The 24,537-nt window shown below is 39.9% G+C and overlaps 1 protein-coding gene across 1 annotated transcript in view; it reads right to left on the reverse strand.

The window, feature by feature from the left end:
- LOC122746796 (general transcription factor IIF subunit 2-like) overlaps nucleotides 1-24,537 on the reverse strand; it is a 120,299-nt gene that overhangs the window by 75,447 nt on the left and 20,315 nt on the right. The window contains exon 5 of the mRNA XM_043992782.1: nucleotides 16,063-16,101. Coding sequence (XP_043848717.1) covers nucleotides 16,063-16,101 — 39 coding nt within the window. The remainder of the gene's footprint in view (nucleotides 1-16,062; nucleotides 16,102-24,537) is intronic.

A 24,537-nucleotide genomic window follows, 5' to 3' on the forward strand; every position in this document is an offset into this window, starting at 1 on the left:
CCATATTAAACTTAATTATAATGTTGGGTAGAGGGATGAGATCTGTGATTTCACTGGTATAAGGAACTTCTAGAGGAAGAAACTCCTTTCCCCAATGAAGGTCAGTCAGCACCCTCTCTGAGAGTTGCCTACCCCACAGAGAGGTCAGGGTCTTGTTCAGCCTCTCCCATCCAGGACATGTGAGAAGCAGGATTAGAACAAAGGCCTTGTTGTTCCAAGGCCAACACTCTACAATATGCCTCTCCTAACTCCAATAAAGATGATGATGATACTGAACATATGGGACCGTAAGGTTTGCAACTGCTTGAATCTCATTTGATCCTCAAAACAATCAATTATTATTCTGATTTTACAGATGAGGAAACAAAGGCTGAGAGAAAGGAAATGTCTTGGCCAGGATCACCCGTATGCTAAGTGTCTGAGGCTGCATTTGACCTTGGGCTTCCTGAGCCTAAGTCAGCACTCTACCCCCTATACCCAAAATGCCTTGCCCTACAAACAAACAAACCCAAACCCGGCCCATTCTCTTTTGTACTTCACAGCCTCTCATACTAGAGAGGAAAACCTTTTCTTCACCCTCCCCTTCCCCACCCAACCACATCTATGGAAACTGTTTTTCAGTTAGGTAGCATCTCCTCAAGGAAGCCTTCCTTCACTCCTCATTGCAGGAAGTGACCCCTTCTTGCTTACTTGCTCTACTATCAATCCTAAGTTACATTATAGCTATTAGTATCTGCCTACCTCCCCCCTGGAGGAAGGTTGAGTTGGTGTTTTGTTTTTCTACTCTCCAGGGTCTGGTCTGTAACATAGATTTAACCAAAATGCTTTTCTTGTCCCCCCATTAATTTGCTGCCCATTCTGTTCTAAAGCATCAGCAGCACCAAGAGCAGGACAAGGAGGCCAGCATTCTGGCTCTAGCTTTGCCATTTACTGGCAGTGTCCCTTGCATAAAGTGTTGAGCCTCCATGAGCTTGTTCCCTCACCTGTGAAATGAGGAGGAACACCATGACTGTGACTTGCTATCTTTCTAAGCACAGGACATACTTTTGATGTCAATATCAATTTAATGACAATGGATACCTAAGCTTTTCATGCTAAGTACTTTATATGCCCATTAGTCTGTTCTTGTTAAATCTATTACTTCCAATCCACCTCGACCCATCATTTCCCAAGAGTCAGATGTCCCCTCTCAAATATGTGCAACTGTACATTAAAGCTATTACCTCTGCAAATGTTATTTCCTTTACTACTGAAGTGACTTCTTCAACCTTTATCTAGTAACCACCAGCAAACATACCCAATTTCTTCCCTTCAGGACTAAGCAGAACAGCTGAAAGGTAACTCTTTTCTCTAGTGATACTAGGCAACAAATTAGTACATTTTAAACAGTTGTTTCCAGCCACATAAATCAAATAAGGATCCTAGTGATGATTCACACTGGCAGCTAGGTGGCGCCGTGGATAGAATGCAGGGTCTGGAGCAGGAAGACTCATCTTCCTGAGTTCAAATCTGGCCTTAGACACTTCCTAGCTGTGTCACCCTGAGAAAGTCACTTAACTTTATTTGCTTCCATTTCCTCATCCTGTAAAATGAGCTGGAGAAGGAAATGACAAACCACTCCAGTATCTTTGCCAAGAAAACCCCAAATGGGGTCAAAAAGAGTCGGACATGACTGAAATGACTCACAACAAGAAGAAACTGATTTACATGGCAGCAATGATTATCTCACTCATCAGAAAAGTACCCGAAGAAAGAATGCAGCAGTTACACTCTCATACTACTGAGCCTACAAAGCAATTTTCTGTGCCCAATCAAAATCCATAATCCCATGTTAAGCCCTAAATGGGTTATCTTTTTACTATTTGACAGCTGTCAAAGGGGACAAGTTGAGATACATGGAAAGCCAACCACAAACCCATTAATCACACGCCTTGTGTATCATGAGCCTAAAATTTCTATTTAATTATGTGATCCAGGATACTAGCCATCTAATAGGAGGAAGAGCACTCTGGGCATTTCTATACAGCCTTATTTAGTATTATACTACTCCTTTCATGTGGAGAAAGGGCTAAATACTACCTGATTCAGTCTTTTTGAAAAGGCAAATGGAGGTTATAAATGGATTTTATGTCTGCAGTTCAATTATAAAGAAAATAACGACCACATCCTAGAAAATCAACCTGCTCTAAAGAGAAAGAGTGGTCCCCCAGAAATGGAGAGGGGGAGGGAGGAGGACCACAGGCTGTAAAATGACCACCTCCCAAGAACAACATACTACAGCATTGAGGGCAAGCATTCTTCCTCATAATTTCTCTATATAAAATGCTCCCTTATTTTATACAAGTAAACTGAGGCCCAAAGAGGACAAGGCCCTTAAGGCCTTTGGACCCTTGTTTCTTCCTTTCTAAAACAAGGGCATTAGACTGCATGACCTCTAAGGTCTCTTATACCTCTACATCCATTATCCTGGCACAAGAGACCTTATTTCACAGAGTTCACTGATTACAAGGACAAAACATCCTTCTCAGGTAGCCAACATACTGATAAAGAGCCTTTGCATACCTGCCTTTTCAGCTAGGTAGGGCCTAACAGAAGATCCAAATACTCCCAGCCCAAATTAAGCCTATTATTGACATTTTACCGTGGCATTTTATTTTAATCAGCTTGCTTAATACACCTACATAAGACATGTTCAAATGGTAGTTTTTAGATCAAGAGGATAAAAGGGAAAAGTAATCTGGAGCTTGAAATTCCTTATAAAGGATGATGAGGAATAATAACAAGTGTCACTTACATAGCAATTCATTTATTTATTCATTTATTCAGTCATTTATTTATTTATTTATTGGTGAGGCAATTGGGGTTAAGTGACTTGCCCAAGGTCACACAGCTAGAAAGTGTCAAGTGTCTGAGGTCACATTTGAACTCAGGTCCTCCTGAATCTAGGGCTGGTGCTCTATCCACTGCTCCACCTAGCTGCCCCTACATAGTAATTTAATGTAAACAAAGTATTCTCATAACCTTCTGAGGTAACAGAAGTATCATTATCCCTATTTCATAGAAAAGGAAACTAAGGACGGTTACACAGTTAAGGGCTGGACTTTCATCCAAGTCCAATGTCCTCTGCATTGTACTAAATGACCAGTGGCTTCACTGTAACTGGAGAGGGAATGCTGAAGACATGATGGTAACATCTTAGGAATCTCCTAAAGATACCCCTCTATACTACACAGAAGGTTCTATGAAGTGCTAGGTACTTTTCAATATGATTGCCAATGTGGGAAATCAGTGTTGCCCCAAGAGCCACTAAGAATAGTGATGGGCCAATGCTAAGCCTCAGGATCCACTGACATGTCTGAAGCAACTTATAAGGAGGGACAGGAAGATGTATTTAGAAATCTGCTTAGTCTACACACACACACACACACACACACACACAGAGTCATGTTGTGGAGGGCATCCTTTAGCATATACACCCTTTGAGCATCTACAAATTGATCATATCACAAGAATCTTGGATTCATTGTTCCCATGTAAAGCTTGCACCATTTATAGGTAAAGAAATTTCAAATAAATCCAGATCAGATTGATTATCACTTCAAGCATCTGTTATTGTCATACTAGATAGAGAATTCATGTACAATGTAATGTGATTTACTTGCTCAAAGAAGATTATGTAATAATGTTTAATATTATCAGCCATTTACACTCATTTATCATTTAATGGGAAAGGCTGAGAGAACAGCTATTGGCAAGAGCTGAGGTTGGCTTCTTTTGGCTCCATTTCCCCAAAATATTGTACAGGTGGCTGGAAGCTTCCATCCCACCCATCTCATTCTATGGTTTGCTTTAATAAATGCTTAATGCCCAAAGACTGGTGCTAAAGCTTCTAATTTAAGGCGACCCACACATTTAGATTTTAAACATCCCATGTACTGTCTCCCACTACATGGCCTGAGCATTCTAGATGCCATGATCAACAACATTCAAAAGAGTGAAAGAGTTGAAAGACAGTTAAAAATGGGATAATTAAGGGGCAGTTAGGTGGCACAGTGGATAGAGCACTGGCCCTGGATTCAGGAGGACCTGAGTTCAAATCCAGCCTCAGACACTTAACACTTACTAGCTGTGTGACTCTGGGCAAGTCACTTAACACCAACTGCCTCACCAAAAAAAAAAAAAAAAAAGAGGGATAATTATATTGTTATTTTCTACTAAAGGAAAAAAGGGCAGCCAGGTGGCAGAGTGGATAGAACACTGGCCCTGAAGGTGGGAGGTCCTGAGTTCAAAATCTGACCTCAACACTTACTAGCTGTGTGACCCTGGGCAAGTCATTTAACCCTAACTGCCTTAAACATCTGAGGCCATTTCCAGTTGTCCTGATATCTTGCTACTGGACCCAGAGAGCTTTGGAAGAGAGAGTGAGGCTGGTGACTTTGCACTCACTTAAGTCCAATTCACTGCAAGTCACGGCATCACCCCCAGTGTCACGGTTCTCCTCAGGAACAAAAGACAAACAACACAACAACAAAGGAAAGAACTTGATCAAACATCTTTTGATCTACTTTATATATATTTTTTCAATCTAGAGAATTCAAAATTTCACTGAGGATTGAAGTAGCAATATAAGAAATTCAATATTCTTTGCTATACAAATCTGGCCCCCTGAAAGATTTTACTTAATCTGCCATGTGATGGTAGATCAGCAATTTCTAAGTATTATTCTATCCAATTCATCCCTCTGGCCAATAGCGTAGGAGAGATCCACAAAGGAAGGAGGACAGTTTTATTTGATCTGTTTTACAAAGTTATACCCAAAGGACAAATAAGAAATTTAATGAGTAATGTCTGACTTCACTTCCAAATCTCTGATAAATTCAGATTTATACTTATAGTCCTTAGCACATCTGAAGATGTACACAAAGAATTATGGGCCTATTTTTTTTTTAAGCAAAAAACATTTATTTTATTTTTTCCAGTTCCATGTAAGGGTAGTTTTCAACATTCATTTTCATAAGATTTAGAGTTCCAAACTTTCCTCCCCCCTTCACAAGATCACAACCGGGATGTACAATCCACAAGTGTTCTTTTTATCACTTCTTTCTGTAGGGGTGCATAGTAAGCTTCCTCATTAGTTCCTTGGGATTGTCTTGGATCATTGCACTGCCGAGAGTAGTTAAGTCATCCACAATTGCTCATAGAACAATACTGCTGTCACTATGCACAATGTCTTCCCAGCTCTGCTCACTTCACTATACATCGATGCTCATTAGTCTTTCCAGGTTTTTCTGGATCATCCTGTTTGTCATTTCCTGTAGCACAAGACCATTCCACTACAATCATATAGCACAGCTTTTTCCATCATTCCTCAATTGATGGACATTCCCTTGATTCTCAATTCTTAGCCTCCACAAAGAGTTGCTATAATATTTTTTGTACAATTTCCCCCCTTTTCTCTTTTTCATGATTACTATTGTTAACTGTTTCCCTTCCATCCTATTTCCTTCCCCATGATATTTATTCTATTATCCATCTTCTTTCATCCTATCATTCTTTAAAAGGGATTTGCTTCTGTCTATCCCCTCCCCCACTCTGCCCTTCCTTCTTTTGCCCCTCTCTCTTTATCCCCTTCCCCTCCTATTTTCCTGAAGGGTTAGAGAGATTACTCCACCCAATTGAGTGTGTACATTATTCCCTCCTTGAGCCAATTCTAATGAGTGTTAGGCTCATTTACTGCCCAGATTAAATAAATTACTCCACCTAGTTGGGTGTGTCTGTTAGTCCCTCCTTGAGGCAGCCCTGATGAGTTTAAGGTCTTTGAGCCTTTTCTGATGAGTGTAAAATTAATTTACTGCCCTGCTCCTCTCCCATCTCTCTTCCCCCACTCCATAAGCGTTTTCCTGTTTCTTTCATGTAGGATTTCACCCCTGCCCTTCCCCCTCCCCCAGTGCATTCCCTTCACCCCTCAGTTTAACCCTAAAGATGTCATCACCTAGCTAGATGACACAGTGGACAAAGCATCACCTTTGGACGGGGGGGGGGGGGGGGGGGGGGATCCCAGCCAAAACCTGGCCTCAGACACAAGAGAGTCGCCCACTACATGACCCCAGGTATGTCCCCCAGCTCCAATTTTTTATGGTTCTCTAGGGTCTTGTATTTGAAAGTCAAATTTGCCATTCAGTTCAGGTCTTTTCATCACAAATATCTGAAAGTTTTCTTTTTCATTAAAGTCCCATTTTTTTCTGCTGAAAGATAATGCTGAGTTTTGCTGGGTAGGTGATTCTTGGTTGTAATCCCATTTCCTTTGCCCTTTGGAATATCATATTCCATGCCCTCCAGTCCTTTAATGTAGAAGCTGCTAGATCTTGTGCTATCCTGACTGGGGCTCCATAGTACTTGAATTCTTTCTTTTTGGCAGCTTGCAATATTTTCTCCTTGACCTGAGAGCTCTGGAATTTGGCTACAATATTCCTAGGAGTTTTCCTTTTGGGATCTCTTTCTGGAAGTAATCGGTGTATTCTTTCAATTTCTAGTTTAGCTTCTTCTTCTAAAATTTCAGGGCAATTTCCCCTGAGAATATCTTGGAAGATGGTGTCTAAGCTCTTTCCTTGATCATGGTTTTCAGATAGACCAATTTTCAAATTATCTCTCCTGGACCTATTTCCCAGGTCGGCAGTTTTTCCCAGAAGATATTTCACATTGCCCTCTATTTTTTTATTCATTTGGATTTGCTTTAATGTGTATTGGTTTCTCATAAAGTCACTGGCTTCCATTTGTTCAATCCTCATTCTTAGGCAATTATTTTCATCAGAGAGCTTTTCTACCTCCTTTTCCATTTGGCCAATTTGACTTTTCAAGCTGTTGACTTTTTTCTCATGTCTTTCGTGCATCACCCTCATTTCTCTTTCCATTTTTTCCTCTACCTCTCTAACTTTATCTTCAAAGTTCTTTTTGAGCACCTCTTCGGCCTGAGACCAATTCATATTTTTCTTGGAAGCTTTAGATATAAGGGCCCTGATATTGACATCTTCCTCTGAGGGTGCACCTCGGTCTTCCTTGTTATTGAAGAAACTGTCTATGGTCCTCACCTTTCTGTCTGCTCATCTTGCTTTTCTTTTACTTGACTTTTAGCTCCTTAAAGTGGGGTACTGTTTCCAGGCTGCAGTATCCCAAGCTTCAGAAGTCTCAGGTGGTATGATTTAAGGAGGATCAGGTTCTTCACTCCCGTAGATGACTCCAGACCAACTTGCTAATCAACCAGCTTTGTGTGTTATGGTTGTTAGCTCCAATGAGCCTGTGCCCTTCCTCCACCTGGGCCACTGCTACTGGAGCCTACCTCCTGGTTCTCAGCAGGGGTGTAAAATCCAAGTTCTGCCTTAGCACCAGCATAGACCCCTGTAGTCTCCCCCCTGCTCAGGGCTCAGCCCACTCCCCAGACTGTGAGTTTAGTTCCAGACAACACTGGTGCTTCAGCTGATTCAGAGGCTCTGGGGGCTCCTTCTCTGATGAGGCCTTTCTGGGACTGGATCTGTGTCAGGGTGACTGTGGGGTTGGGCTCAACTCCCGTATCAGCACAGCAGCTCCCTTCTGACCTTCCGAGCTGTTCTTGGTTAGAAGATGATTTTAGCACATTCTTCTGTGAGTTTTGCTGCTCCAGGCATTTTCCTATGGTGTTATTTGGATGTTTTTTGGAGCGATCATCTGGGCCTATTTTTTGAGGTAGCAAAGCTCTATGAACTGAAGCAACCAACATGAATCACAATGCTACTAAGAGCCCAAGACTATCACTGGCAATAGGAAGTTAAAGGTTACAGGCAATACAACCTTTTTTGGGGGGGAGGGGGCAGCGCAGGGCAACGAGGGTTAAGTGACTTGCCCAGAGTCACACAACTAGTAAGTGTCAGATGTCTGAGGCTGGATTTGAACTCAGGTCCTCCTGAATCCAGGGCTAGTGCTTTATCCACTGTACCACCTAACTGCCCTGGGCAACACAACTTTTTGATAAATTTCATTATCATCCCCTACAAACTATGCTCAGAATTCAATGGTAAGATAAGATGAAGTCCTCAAACATATTCCCAGCATTAAAACTTACTCTAAGAGAGGCCTAATGAGCTAAAACTCAGATGCAGATGGAGATTAAACTAGTTAGGGGGAAATGAGGGGACTAAAAGCAAGAGAGAAAATCAAGATTATATGAAATCAAAACATGTTCTCCAGTTTTATGGAATTCTAGTAGATATGTCAAGGCCCCAAATAAACAAGCCTGCAAAATGAAGAGGCAGTAGAACAAGGAGCTGAAGATAATGTACTGAGAATGGAATACATCTAAAAAGGTAAGAAAAGTATTTATGGTAAATAAAAGATTAAGAATCCTCATATTCTGGGGCCATCACTTGACGAGCTTTTGTTGATGCTGGTCGTGTATGCTGACAAGCTTGTATACACTTAGTTTCTTCTCTCAGACTCTGAGGCTCCTCTCTTCTCAGGCTGGCGCCTTGTTCCATTTCGGCCCTACCCAGCTGTCTCTGCCTCCATCATGGCTTCCTTTCTCTGCCAGCCTCCTGCCCAGGTATCTCTGCCAGCCTCCTCCCAATCTGACCCACGACTACCCCTGGCCGACTCTCCTTTTCTCCTCATTTAGATTGACTAGATTCCCTTCCCTCTCCCCTGACTAGTTTTGTGACTTAGCCCTCTCGATGGCTATCTCAGCTATTACTCACAGGATGTTTCTCTGACTTCTATGCCTGGTCTTCCAAGTATACACATTTTGTGTTGAGAAAACGGACCGTCTTTTGTTTTCTGAAGTAACGACTTCAAAGGCAGAGAAGCTTTCTATTAGAATACTATATTTACCCAGTAGGACAATGGTAAGAAAAAAAGTAATCCTCTGTGCACACAGTACTTCATTAGTTGGAAAAATGTCATTTATTGGGACCTTTATTTCATTTAAGATTAAAAAATTCAGAGGAAGGCAATTCAAATAAATTAAGTACTGCTTCATTGATTCCACTGACATTCACTTCCCACAAAAGGTTTTACTTTTTTCTAGAAAAAATGTTGAGATATGTAGAAGAAAAGAAATTTAATTGGTGCCTAAATAAAAGTCTACGAGATAATGTCTCCGAAGGTAACCACAGACTACCCCCCCCAAGTGTCTGAATTGTACAAAAAGCATCAGAAATTAACATTTTATTATCTCCCACTTAATGCTGCATAAAACAGATAAATTTTCAGTGCCCTACCTAGAAACATAAAACATTAAGCAGTTATGGTTGTTAACAAATCTAACTCATACACATTAAGTGAGTTGAAAAAAAAATCAGTGTTATTGCATATGACTGGAGCACTATAGACAATTCAATTTTGAATTACTGCATTCACACACAGAACAATGGGAAAAACAAAATACCTGAAAAGTCATCAACATGACTTATCAGCAACCAGGGGCAGAATATGGAGCGTGGGGGAAGAAGGGAGGAAATTAGGTACTGGTTCATGTTTTATTCCAAATACACAAAAACTTCTGCAACTAGAATTTGGGTCTATGTACATCTTTAATGTGAAACAGGCCCAGGAGAACTCTACTTTTCTGCTACAGAAAAATTTAGAATCAATCCAATGAATGTTTTTCAAGTGTCCAATATGTATAAGACACTGTGTTGTGTGGACTGAGCAGTATGCAAATATGAATTAAACATAAGCCCTGACCTCAGCAGAGTATGATATATATGATATATACAGAAGATGCGTACAAAATTAAAGGCAGGGTGTATTTAAACTTTAATAGATTAAAACTGCACTCAGTCTTTTGGGAGACCCACCACACTTTTCATGTGTAAAGACCCAAGAAAAATTATCTTCAAAGTATACATGATTTCCTAAGTCACTAAAACACTTAGGAGCATAAGATCTTCTTCCTTACCACCCATTCAATCCTCAAATCCTTGCAATTTGGGTTGCTTGCCACACCAGCATTTTTGGAAACCATTCTCTTTAAAACTAAATCCACATTTGCTCAACTGTCATCCTCCTTGATCCTGTGCTGCACAGGACAGAAATCTCACGTCTACTATCTGCGACCTTGGGCAAATTTAATGTCTTGGGGGCCAGTTTCCTTGTAGATAAAATGAGAAGGCTGGAAGAGATGAAATTTAAAACTAACTAGTATGCTCCACGTCTGTTCTTTCCTCTTGACACTTGTGACCCTCTGTCCTTGTGGTCCTCTTCCTAACTTGCAGACCATTCCTTCTAGCTCCTTTAACTCTACCCACCCACCAAATGTGAAAATTTACCCAAGGATATTCTCAAGGCTCTCTTATCTTCCACTTTACTATAAATAATCCACTTTCATGGCTCTGAGTATCGCTTGTCCTGGTAATTCTTAAATCTTTATCTCCAGCCCTCTTGTGAGCTACAAATCTTCTTTTCCAACTGCCAAGCTAGATATTTCCACTGAATGTCATATTAACACTCCAACTGACCAATAGCAAAGCCAAACTCACCTTCCCCCTCACTCCCAACCTGTTTCATCTTCCCTGACTTCCTTGTTCCCATTAATGGAATCATCAATTTCACAGCCACCCAAGATCCAAATCTTGTAGTGGTCTTGAAGTCACTGTCTTGGTATATTTTCTTTCATTAAAAGCCTTCACTAACTTCAGTTTTAGCGCTGATTCAAAAAGCACCTTTCTTGTTTGATGAATGTCTTATCTAGTCAAAGCACTTGTAATCTTAAGTAACCCACTACTGGAGCTCTCCGACAAAACTTGCTATCGTCTTAGTTCTTTTGCACTGATTTCCAGTCACTTCCCTATAGTGGATTTACATTCAGTATACCCAAGTTCTGCATTTTAAAAATTGATGTTATACTGTTGGATGTTCCCATACATTTTTTTCTTTTCTTTTCTCTCTCTCTCTCTCTCTCTCTTTTTTGGTGAGGCAATTGGGGTTAAGTGACTTGCTCAGGGTCATACAGCTAGTAAGTGTCAAGTGTCTGAGGCCAGATTTGAATTCAGGTCCTCCTGACTCCAGGGCCAGCATTCTATCCACTGGGCCACCTAGCTGCCCCTTCCCATACATTTTTTTTTTAATTTTTTTTTTTTTTGCAGGCAATGGGGGTTAAGTGACTTGCCCAGGGTCACACAGATAGTGTCAAGTGTCTGAGGCCGGATCCGAACTCAGGGACTCCTGAATCCAGGGCCGGTGCTTTAACCACTGCACCATCTAGCTGCCCCCTTTCCCATACATTTTTAACATGTGTTTGTGTCTCCTGATGGTATGATCTTTCTGTTGTTTGTTTTGGTTCTAAATAGATTTTCTAATTTCTTAGTGACTTTTAACAAGGCTATTTAATAATAGGCCTTGTAAATGTGCCTAATGGCAGCATCTGATCATTGTTATATTTATTTAAAAAAATGTTTTCATTTTTTATTCCGTCCTATCCTCAGAAATCCTTTAAGGTAGATGGGGTAGGTGACAAGCCTCCTTTTGCAGATGAAACTGGGAAACATGGCAATTAAAGAGGGATTTAATTCACCCAAGATTACAAAATCAATATAACAATGGTATGAAAACTTAGTTTTTTCTTTTAAATTTAAATTTTTTCAATGAACAAAAATTTATTCTTTCCCAACCAGTTCCTCCATTAGGAAAAAAAGAGGAAGGAAGAAAAAAAAAAAAGAACTTCATTTTCTCAACTCTTAGCACAAACTAGACCACACAGGAGATATTTTTCCCTTGACCCTGATAATAATGTGGTAAATTTGTATAGGCCATTGCCCATTTATAAAGAGCTTGGAACTACATCAACACATTTGATTCTCACAACAACCCAGTGAAGTAGCTGTTACTTTGTGTAATAGCTGTGTTTCTGGAAAATTGTATGTAAACTAAATTTTGTGAAATGAATAATTTTAATGCACACAAAGACCTCTGATGATACTGTCTGTAAAGTGAAGAGGCCTTTTGTGAAGCAGATAATCACCCTCTTCATTAGTTTTGTAAAATTTTTGCAAACTTTAAAGTGCTACATAAATGTCAACATTTATTATCAAGTTCAGATTTGGGGGTTTTCTTAGAGGAAGGTCACACCTATAACTTTAAACTAGAGTAATTCTGACTAAGTGGAACTTGCCCACTAAAGCAAAGTAATGATAAGCTTTAACCACAGTATAGTTTTACTGAAATACATCCACTGATTACTTTTAAATATGTTCAATATGAAACCACAGGCTTATCAAGGAGACCGGTCTATTTAACTAAAACAAAATGTGTCTGAAAGTCAACCTCGCCTAGTGCAGAGAGGACTGGCCTCAGAATCAGGATGTCTTGGGTTCAGGTCCTACCCCTGACATATACAGGGTGTGTGACTATAGGTAAGCCAAGACACTTCATCTCCCAATGGCAGACCAAGTCACAGAATAGCTTGTTGACCTAAATTTCTTCATCAGAAAAGTTCCCAATCAATTAATGAAATCACAGGTCTCAATCAAAAAAAAAAAAAGTTAATACACCCACTGTATATTATTCTGTCAGACTTCATTGATGTGGTTGGTTTTGCAGAACTGAATTTTTTTTTTTGCTTTTTCTTTTTTATTCTTTTGTTTCAAGGGATGGCTCTCTGGGTAAGGAATTGGGGAAGAACAGATTTGGAATTGACGGTGATATAAAAAGATATAATCTTTTAATTCTAACAAGAGTCACTTTACACAAATAGAACCACATTCTCAATAGTGATCTCCAGTGATGCTGATCACAACCTATAACTTTCTTACCCAATGTAATCCTTGTCCATATTGTCACATAACCCTCTCTAATGGACCAACCCAACATGCTGGAGACCTCCCTTTAGCATTTCATGAGTCCCAGTTCAGTATGTGGATTGTCTGTTATCCCTCACTCTTGTTGCGTGACTGGTCCACCCCCTTTGATGGGAAGCCATGGTCCTGACAATCTTTTTATGCCACCTCTTTCACTCAACCCACTACTGGAACCAGGACCTACACTGTTCAGAAATAAGCAATCACATCAAATCACTGGAAGAATACTAGTATCAAGAAGATGGATTTTGGTGACAGCTCGGTCCAAGATGCTTAAAAATTCAGTGTAATTTCCCAAACACAATCAAGCATATTCTCCTCATATTCAAGTCTAGACAGAGCTTGCTGCCCTCTGCAGTACTGATGTATTTATTTACCTTAATGGACTACCTATTCAGACGTGTATATTATAATTTGGGCGGTGTGAATTCTTCATTCCCCTAATTATTCCTGTGTAGACTGCTAGATCAAGCAAGCTCTTTTGGATGGTCACATATCTCCTAGAGGTCGAGTGGTGTTCCGGGGCTTGATCACAATATCATATGCTGACAGAAGACTTCACCATGTAGGGGGATCCCCTCCGAGCTTTTGTTAAGTACTGTTTGGATTAGTACAACAGACTCCAAACTGGCCTTGCTGCTTCTAGGCGCACCCCGCTCCAATCCAACCTAAACAATGCTACCAAGATAATCTTCCTAATGTGCTCCTCTGATTATGCTCTTTCCTTGCTCCAAAGCCTTCAGATGCTCTCCACTGCCTACAGAAAAAAAAATGTCCTCGCCACCCACAATTTGATGCTAAGTTACATTTCCAGGTATAATTTACACTTCTGCCTTTCACAGGCACTTTCCAACCAAGGTAGACAACTCACTGTTCCTATAGACTTTCCTCTCATTCTCTCTCTGCTCACACACCATATTTCCCTAGCTTGCACCCAATCTTAATCCCAACAAGCGCCTGACATAAACCTCCCCCATCCATTTCCAGAGACTGAGATCCTTCCTGCTTTCCCAAACTTTCCTCAAATAGCTTCTTCACCCTCATCTGCCCAATGGAGAACAAATAAATTTCCCCTCCTGGAACTGTGCAGTTCTCCTACACACTGAGGATATTCTCACTTGTGTTACAGTACAGTTAGCTGTGTCTGTACCATTCCTCAATTATAATGTAAGCTCCTGGAGGGAAGAAACCATATCCTGCTTAACTCTGTACATAGACCAGCAAAATAACAACTACAAGAACAAGAAGAATTGCTGGCATTTATATGGCTCTTGCAAAACACTTTACAAATACTACCTCATTTTAGTCTCATAACAACCCTGGGAGGTAGGTGCTATGATTATGCTCATTTTACAAATAAGAACACCAAGGAAGATAGAGGTTAAGTGACTTGCCCAGGGTCACACAGCTGCTAAGTATCTGAGACCATATTTGAACTCAGGTCTTTCTTAATTCCAGGACCAGTACTCTGTGTGCTATGGCACCACCTTGCAGCCTTGAACACAGGCCTTACACATAGAAAGCATTTAGTAAATTTTTGTTGAACCGAATATAGTCTTTTCCTCTGTTAAATATGGATTAGTCTGGTTATTTTTCAGTACTAAATTCAAAGCAGTACACACAACTTTACAAAATTTATAAAGTAGGGGATGGAGGTACATGATGTTATTGCTTTTCCATTTTAAATATTTAAATGAAAAAAAAAAGAAGTGGTGTCCATTACCTGGACAGGGACAGTGCTGTCTCTTTTAACAGAGGAAGGAAGGATGGGAAAAATAAGAGAATACCAAGGCTAAGATTCATCAAGAAGGACTTTTTCCAAAAAAAAAGGAAAAAGTGGGAAGAGGAAAAGTAGCGGGTTCATCAAGGCCTTGGTGTTGTTTGTTTTAAAGCGGGAAGCAGAGGGATAACACAGACTTTCTAACAAAAAGAGAAATTTTTACTTCGATTTTTGTATGCAAGTCATCTCAAGCACCCTGGCTCATTATTAGTGCTTTGTGTCACTTTTGGCTATGCACCAGCTGCATCTGCTCTCATTTTTTGCGGGAAATTATAAGTTATAATTTTGTTTGGGAAGCTGAAATTGCTAAGTTCTCATTTTTTCCCCTCAGTGATCCAATTTTAGGGAAAGTATTTTTAAACCTGAGAGATACAATGACACAGAGTACTGTCCCTTTTACTACTCATCATATTCTTAAGTGTGGTTTAATTGAATGATGGATCCAATTTATTTTATGCTGCAACAGATTTCCAATTTTCTAAATCAAACAGGATTTTCTGGCTAAATTTTATTTTATATACAACTTGTCACAATGCATATGACATACATATACCTAATCAATAGTTTACTTACTGCCAAATGTTATTTTTTAAAATTCCATCGCCCTATAAATTAGCATTCACGTATTTCTTTGCTCGCTTACTAGCTAGTTTGAAAGGCACTGTATTCCTTTGAAGCAGACATGTAAATGGTAACAGATATCTTGAATTTATTAATGTTTATTCATTCTGATTAAGCTGATTTTTACTCCTTAGTTTCAGATTTCTTTTTGAAAGTAACCCTAAACTTTGCCACATTTTAAATCACTAATCATAAAAAAGCCAACCACAAAATTCCTCCTTTTCAACAAGCACTGAATGAACCAAGTTTGAGTTGAATGCCCCAGTGCTGTTCAAGAAATGATTTTCTAAACTTTCACTTTTATTCCCATGGTGAAATTTCTCAAAACATTTCAGCATAAAGATTTTATTTCCTTTATGCTTTCCTGATAATACTAATGCCTTGATTAATGATGCTCTCTTCCCCAACTTCAATCACTCACAAGCTGCTTTTCACAGTCAAAGATCACTGACCTTGGAGACTTAAAATGAAGCAGAATTCAAAATCAGAAGACCAAATATTTTAAATAGAAAACTAAAAAACAAGATGCTTTTAAAAAATGTTTACAAATAATAAAGGATGCCCAGGGAAGAGAATAAGTTCTTGTCTGTCAGGGCAATCTTACCATGACAATTATTTTTAAATTATGAATAACTTAATTATGCTATTATATTGGTGTGAATCAACCATCCTTCAATTTTATGTCGCACTTCCCTGCAGACACTATAAATGAACCTTAAAGCAATTGGCAGATGAAGCTTAAATAAAAGAGGTGGTAAAAGTAGAAAGAATGAAGACATTTTAGTCTAAACACAAGTCATTTTTCAAGTGCAGTAAAGCAGTCATGTTCAAAACACTTACCATTATTACTGCTCTCAGAATTTTCTTCAGGCTGGCCTTCTGTAGAACAAGAAAAATGTGCTTTTGTGATCGTGGTGAACAACAAAAATTATTTTAAAACTATAATATGACAAACAATGGCTACTGAAAAAAGAAGGCACTTAAAAGGGAATAAAACCTACATAGGGACACAACTTCAAAAGCCATCTTCCTAAAAGCCTATACATTTCTCCAGCCTTTGGCAGAACACAAAAAGAATGACTATGGGGAACACAAAGTAGTGAGGCAAAGTACACACATTCTGTGTGCGTGTGTGTGTGTGTGTGCGCGCGTGCGTGCGCACGCACGTACGTGTATGTTCTATCCTTTCTTCCCCTCTCTTTCTCTCCTCCTCCCTCCCTCTTCCCCTTTCCCCCTCTCCCTGCCTCTCTTCCTCCCTCTTCTCCCTGTCCTCTTTTCTCTCTCTCTTCCCCATTTTTTGTTAAGCTATTGCAAGACACCAACCCCTTTGTAGTTTTTTAAAAAAGGGGTACACTGCCTATAAAAGACATGATTTACAGAGAATTAAGTTTTATACTGATTTGGGTTAATTCCAAGCTGGGTTCTTATACTACAGCAGAAGATGAAGTTTACCAAAAATCAGGGGGGAAATGTCAGGAGAAATGGGGTACTCATGATTCACACCTCACAGCCTGGTATACTGTGAAAACTCAAGGAGTAAATTTTGTAGAATTAATAACACCTCAGTAATCAGGAGTGCCATATTGGAAGGTAAAGAAGATCCCAGGGTCAAATTCATGATAAGCTGAGGCACTATCATAAAACTTTAAATGCATATCTATTCATAATTTAGACAGATGGTAGTTGTCTATATTTTAAATTCTTTTTATTACTCCTGATAGATTATATTTAAGGCTCCTGGTCTATGTGACAGAGAACTGAGTTATTCTGAAATTGGGGTGAAACTTCTAAGACCCTGCAAGATGGTTCCCAATGCCGATGACAAAGTACTTGGCTCAGTCACACTGTCAACACTTACCTTTGGGAAACAGAGACACAAAACCACCAATCCTCACCTCCATCCTTCCTACCCACCCACCCCAGTGCCTGAAGGCTCTTCTGATGCTATCTGCACACCAAAAGAAGAGAAATGAAACCCATCTATTAGAAGACCTACTTAAGTATCAATAGAGTCCTTCCTCCTATGACTCCCTCAAAAACAGGAATGTAATTGTGGTCCTTGAACTCATCTGTTTAACCGTTTCTATTCTGTTGGGATAAATACTAAAAGTTCCACTTTAACAAAGACTCAATAAAATAATTCAGGGTTGACCCTACGTTAAATCAGCCATCAGAGTATGTAAGAGAAAGAGGAATGGGAAAGAACGTCAGGCTCCAGACTCGATCTGACTAGTGGCCAACAACTTCAGACAAATCCCTTGCCCTCTCTGAGCCTTAGTTTCTTCATCTGTAAAACAGGTAAAATTTTGTCCTGCATGCCTCTCATTGTGAGGAAAGTTTTTCTAAACTAAAGAGAATATAAACTAGCATTAAGAAAAATATTCCATTTTTCTTAAAGTGTAAAAAAGATGTTAAACTGTTCATTTTCTTTTCAAAATATGAAGTTCTACAGAAATAAAAAGAGAAGAAATAGACAAAATGATTAGCTAGCTAAAATAAGCAGAACACTAAGAGGCAGAGCTCAAATAGAGCCCAAATGTCTAACTCTGAACTTCACAGTAAAAAGTAGCCTAGATCCACACCATCGCTCACACCCATCCTCCTTTTCTCACTCCTGTAGCTCGACTCTGACTCAGGCCCTCATCCTCTCTTAGCTGGACCACCGCAAAGGTCTCCTAAACGATCTCTCCCTCTTGTCTCCTTTCTCTCTAATTCATCCTCCACTGAGCCGCCAAGCAGACACTCCCCAAAGCAGGTGACCAAGCTGTCAAACTCCCAACCCAAAATATTGTCAATGGGTCCCTAATACCTACAGGATAAAATACAGATTCAAGCTGCTGTTCGAAGCTCATCCAACTTAACCGTCTTATTTCCTATTATCCTCCTCCCAGGACGGACCTGAAGGGAATGTGCTTCCTCCTCACGTCTGTCTCACCACATCCCCAGCTTTCTCCAAAGCCCAGCTCAGGGCCTCTTTCTGACATGAATGAGGCCTGCCCTGCTCCCCTCAGTTACTGGTGCACTCTCCCTCTTAAAATGACCTTGTACACAACTTCTATTTACTTACTCTTACACACACTGCATTCCCTCAGTGGGATGTAAACTCCTTGAAGGCAGTTCCTCTTTTGTATGTGCTGTGCACATACAAAGCACTCATTAAGCGTTTGTTGAATTGAACTGAATAATGCTGAATTTATAACAAGAGAAAGTCTAAAGGGAAAAATATTACTAGTTAAGTCTTCAGTAATAATAATTCAGGTTTAATCATAGAATTTAAGTCAAAGCCTATTCTACAAATTATTTCTTTGACTGTAGGCTTACTTTCCTAAAAAGCCGGACTCTCTGGGTGAAGGAATATTCTACTCAAAATTCCAAATCGCTTGCTTAATAGATATGATAGCTAACATCCTAGAAAGACATTTCTGTGACAGGCTGTATCAATATATCTGTAAATGCCCTTTTTGATTTTCTGTCATTACCAGGATATAAAGTTTCACTGCAGAAAATCACAGACTAGACTCAAATCAGTTCAGCATGGGATTCCAAATCTTATCTTAGCCGTGTACCCTCACACTCAAATTTTCTCCTGGACTATTGCAACTAAACTTATGAATGGAAAACTACAGACTATAAGATACCCCTTCTACAACATCTCCAGTTATGGAAAGGAGAAAGAAAAAGTCTACAGTTCTTTTTCCCAGTTTGGGACTTGTTTTCTTGAGAGGTGAAAGGACTAGTGGGCTGGCTGGCTCTCAGAGAGCCTGATGACCACTGTCCTGGGAACTTGCCATATAATTGCAACACAATGCTGTCTCCATTTGCTCTTCCCCAGGTACACGAGAGTATCATCACCTCAGGTGACTCAAGATGTTCACTGGCATGAGTAGCAAAAGCAAAGGTTCTTCTTCTGCTAGTACATTACATTATTTCATATGTGTGAGTACAAAGGCATTACAATACACTGTGCATTTATTAAGGTGGAGGTTTGGGGGATTAAAGAGGGCAGCAACCCCAAAGTGCAGTGAATCAGGTCAGACAGGGAATTTCACTAAGCTGAAATATGGGTAGGCAAACAATAGTTAGCGACTCTAGTTGTTATCAACACATGTTAACAATTACGACTTATTTCCTTAAAAAATATGTTAACAAAATTGGTAAAGCTTCCAGTAAATAAAACGGTTAGAAGAATATCTACTACCTTGTTTTTAAAATCATAGTAAAAAATGACAGCCCACTGAAACAGACACAGAATGCACTCATGTCAGCAATAAAGCCAGCATAGTGTTAACAGGTTCAGAAGTTCAGCAACACCTTTTTCATAAGCCAGAGCCAAGAGAAAGGCATTCAGAGCAGTAACAGCTGCTCTAGAAAGGCAGCTATTGCATAATGGATAGAGAGCTGGCCTTGAAGTGAGGGAGATCTGGGTTCAAGACCTGTCTCAGACACATACGGGCTGTGTGCCCCAGGCAGAGACCTTAACATACATATCACTTACCTAGCTACCTTTGAAAAAGAGTTTCCTCCTTCAGTTATTTATACCAGTCAAGTCATATACCACAGCCAACATTAGCATTAAACTCTGATTTATGAGAATTTATATAGAAACCCAAAAGTGCATTTTCTCTATTTATTATTAAAACTACTTATAAAACAGTAAAAACTGAAAGATAAATCAGCTAAAATGTCAAATAACATGGCTCCATAGGCATTACTGAGGAAGCATGGCAAAGTGGAGAGAGAAGGAAGCCAGAAAACACTGGGTTCAGTTCTCACTCCTGATCCCTTGTGGCTGTGACTTTGGACAAGTCACTGAACCTCACAATGCTCTAGGAAACTCTAAGATGCAACATTGTTGTCCTGCACTGGCTGAGAGAGTTTCCTCATCTGGAAATTCCACAGACCAAGGCTATCACAGGTCTAGTCCCTATTTCTTAAGAGAACATAATGTAATTAATATTTAGAAGCAAAGATGGAGGAGAAAATCAACTACACAGCAAACAGATGACAGCTTAATTGTAAGAAGTTAAAAAAAGCTTAATGCTTCTCACTGAGCTATGCCTCAATGTAAGCAAGCAACATAGCAGAACTAAGTAACACCCCCCTCATTAAAAAGACATTTGCTGAAAACAACTGAGACTACTGTGAGAAGCAGACATCCTTTTTCAATACATACCCAATATTTTAAGTGGAATGTTTTATTATAGTATGATTAACACTGGAATATTAGGGATGATGATATGTAGAATACCAAACTCCCAAACTTCAGAGAAACTACTGGTTATTAATTTTGTGATTTCAAAGAGCATTTCCATAGAAACGTAATTCAAACACAATCCTCTATCTGCCTATTTCTCTATAAACCTACACATGCCAGTCTAGGTATTAGCAGATAAGACTACGCAGAAAGATCTACTAAGCAACCACTAAAATAAAAATCTCACACATTTTGGTTTTAAAAGGGCAGTGACTAACAGAGTCTGATGGGAAATAGTACTGAAAAGTTATTTTGATTATTTAAAACCAGAGTAAAGACCATCAGTTTTTATATACAGGGGTATAGCAAAGTGTGCACTAAGCAGGAGGCAAAAAGATATAAAACTCAGTTTTGATTCTCATAGGCATTTAATAACTCACATTAATAATACAGAGATCTAAAGTTTGCAAAGTACTTTACAAACATCTTTCTTTAATCCTCACAACGACCCTGTGAGGTAGGTTCTCTCACCCCCATTTTACAGATAAGGAAACAGAGGCTTTGAGACTGACCTGCCCAGGGTTGTTACAAAGTGTCTGTGGAAGTATGGCACAATGATTGGGCAGCTGGGCGGCACAGTGGATAAAGCAGGGGCCCTGGATTCAGGAGAGCCGGAGTTCAAATCCGGCCTCAGACACTTGACACTTAAACTAGTTGTGTGGCCCTCGGCAAGTCACTTAATTCTCATTGTCCCCCCTACCCCGCCCCCCAAAAAAAAGATGGAAGTATGGCACAATAGAAAGAGTACTGGCACTGGAGTCAGAAATCCTGGGTTCAAATCCTATCTCTGTATTTATTCCCTGTGTAACAACCTCCCTGGGCCTCAACTTCAACATTTGTAGAAGAGGGCACTGGTCTCACTGGCCACCAAGGCTAGTCAGTGCTCTATCACTGACCTTAACTTAAATGAGACACGTGGAGAGAATGCATGCTTTTGAGTGACTCACCATCTCACCCCCTGAAGATAATACTCAGAGATAATCCTGTCCAGTCATGTCCTAGAACATGGGTTAGACAGAGACTAAAAATCATTCAAAGAAAAGTCAATTTCATTGAACGCACACTTATTAACCACCTATTATGTATCTAGCTCTGTTCTAGGTGCCATAAAGATAACAGCAAAATATAAGATACATGATAAAAGATACAAGATAAAATACAAGGTGCCCCTGGGTCCTTTATAGTCAAGAAGACAGGGAACACACTCAGGAAACAGGTAAAAACAAAAGTGGGAATAGGAACGAATAGGAGAGACATGAGGAGAGACTGACAGGGGTTCAAACCCCTGAGGAAGACTGTAAGGAGGATATGGCATCATCTCGAGTTTGCTCCCACATCTCCTTGGTTTCAATATGGAGAGTCTGAGGAATCTCTGAGGAGAGGAAGCAAGCCAAGCTTGGCAAAACAAACAGTATAAGCCAAAAGGCATATATTTTGGAATAAGTACGAACCGATGAGAGGTGTCAGATAACATAAGCCCCTGAAATCCAGAATGAGAAGTTAGAACTTAATCCTTAATATTTCTGAGTTGAGAAAAAATGAGATCTAAGTGATGTTTTAGGAAGATTAACCTGCTGTCAGAGTCCAAATACAAAAGCTATTTTGAAAGTAAAATAGGCAGGATTTCGTAAATGACTAGACATAATGGCCATTGAAAAGAATCAAAGATGATTCTAGATTTTCATGAGTGAGTAGGAGGAGGATGTGCCACTGACACAAACAGAGGTGTCTGGGAGGGGGACTTGGTTTGGGGATGCAACAAGATGGGTTCAATTACAGAGTATTAAAATCAAGGTAGAATGTATGATACCAAGCAGAAAGTGTCCATTAGGCTGTTAAAGATTAGGAAAGAGAGCCCGGGCTCCAGATCTAGCTTTGTCTTGCGCAATAATAATCAGCTCGCATTACCATGGCACTTCAAGGCTTATAAAGGGCTTCCCATGAGCACTAGATGAAGATGTATCTCCTTATCTTACAGATGAGGAAACATGTCTGTGTCCATGGTGACACAACTAGTAAGTGCTGGAAGCAGTATTAAACACTGGTCTGAACCTATAAAAATGTATTTGCTCATCTAAGGAAGAGTGAATAATAAAAATCCTCGGACTGCAAACTGAGTCCTGGAGAACATATCCCAAACTGAACTCAGCACCGTTTCCCAGAGACAAGCCTCTTCCCAAACTTCTCTACTCCAGGCCAGTGCACTGATCACCACCTTGGTGTGCTCCTCCTCTCCCTCTTACTCACTGCACGTATCTAAGTAGGTGCCAAATTTGATCATTTCTGTCTCTACAGCCTCTCTCACACCTGTGTCCTCTCCACTTATACATTCACTCACACCCCCAATTCATGTCCTCATCAACTCTCACCTAAACTACTACAATAACTTCCTAACTGGGCTCCCTGTCTCAGGCCTCTCTGTTCATTCATCTTTCAGACAGGCCAGACTGCCTGAAGTCCTGATGTGGTCCTGCCAATGCCATCTCCAGGATCAAATATAAACTCCTCTGTTTGGCATTTGGAGCCATTACTACTTTCCCTCAGCCTACCTTTCCAGCTTAATTGTATGTCATTTCCCTCCATGTACATGCAGGCCATCCAAAACCAGCTTTCTTGCAGTCCCTCATCCACAGCATTCTATTTCCCATCTCCATGTCTTTGGGTTTTTTTTTTTAATGTTTATTTCTTTTTTTCTTTTTTCTTTTTTTAGTGAGGCAATTGGGGTCAAGTGACTTGCCCAGGGTCACACAGCTAGTAAGTGTTAAGTGTCTGAGGCCGGATTTGAACTCAGGTACTCCTGACTCCAGGGCCGGTGCTCTATCTACTGTGCCACCTAGCTGCCCCACTCCATGTCTTTGTACTAGCTGTCCCCCAATGCCTGGAATATACTCCTTTATCTCCATATTTCATCTATCTCTTTTTTACTTAAAGACACAGCTCAAGCCCCACCTTCTACATGAAGTCTATCCTGATCCGTTCAGCTACTAAGGCCTTCCCATTAAAATCATTTTGTATCTTTTTTGGAAAAAACAAAATACTATACATAGTCTCCCACATCTAGATTGTAAGTTCCTTGGGGGAAGAGACTACACTTCTGTGTACTGGCATCCCCAAGTGTGGTGCCTGACACATGGCAGAGATGCTTAATTGTTGATTGATTCAAGATCAAAGGAAGACATCACAAAAGTAATAAAGCTGAAAGGGACCAACAGTATCAAATAATAAAGTGAGGTCATTGAGTGTGAATACTGAGAGATACTAAATGGCTAGAAATATCAATTTCTAGAAGAAAAATGCAGTGTAATAGAGGCATAAAACAGCTTGCTAAGGATTAAAGAGAGAGAGTATAGATCACTTTTTCTACAAGTTTGGCAATGAAAGGAAAAACAAAACCATATGGTAAGGCTAGAGGAAGTAATAGAGTCAAGGAAGAGTTTTTTCAAGAGTGCTGGGGGAGGAGGAAGTTAGGAGGCGCCATAAGGAAAGAGCCAATAGAGAAAGCTGTCATTGAGGGGAGAAGCTGCACATTGGAGCAAGATCCCTCAGGAGGTAAAAAGGGATGAAAATCTAGAGCATAGGACATAATATCATATATGAAAAAAGTTACAGAACATTTAGTCTTTTTTGACTATATAAATCAGAAACAGCAATAAAATGAAAGGAACAGAAATTAATGTTATTAGCAGAAAAAAACAAAAAACAAAAACCCAACCAATGCAGTAGCAAGGATAACCTAAGGTTCCTGCTACTCCCCACAGTGCTCCAATTCACCCTGACTTATCTGCAGGGATTACTCCGATGCCTTGCACTAGTCTTCACTCTGTGACAATTTGATCTTTGGCCTAGTTGCTGAATTTGTCAACAAGGACATCGTTAGTCTTGAGTTACATATTCTGGAGGGGTAACATCTGTTGTAAAACAATTGGACAGAGTTTCCAGGCATTTGAAGAAGCTAGCAAAGGAGCCATTAGATAACTGATGATGTGTTACATACAGCCAACTCAGATCTAGAAATGTAATGCTTCAGGCCAGAGGGAATTAACTTTATAACACATGAAAAG

Source organism: Dromiciops gliroides, chromosome 1, assembly GCF_019393635.1.
Source record: "Dromiciops gliroides isolate mDroGli1 chromosome 1, mDroGli1.pri, whole genome shotgun sequence".
Taxonomy (NCBI): domain Eukaryota; kingdom Metazoa; phylum Chordata; class Mammalia; order Microbiotheria; family Microbiotheriidae; genus Dromiciops; species Dromiciops gliroides.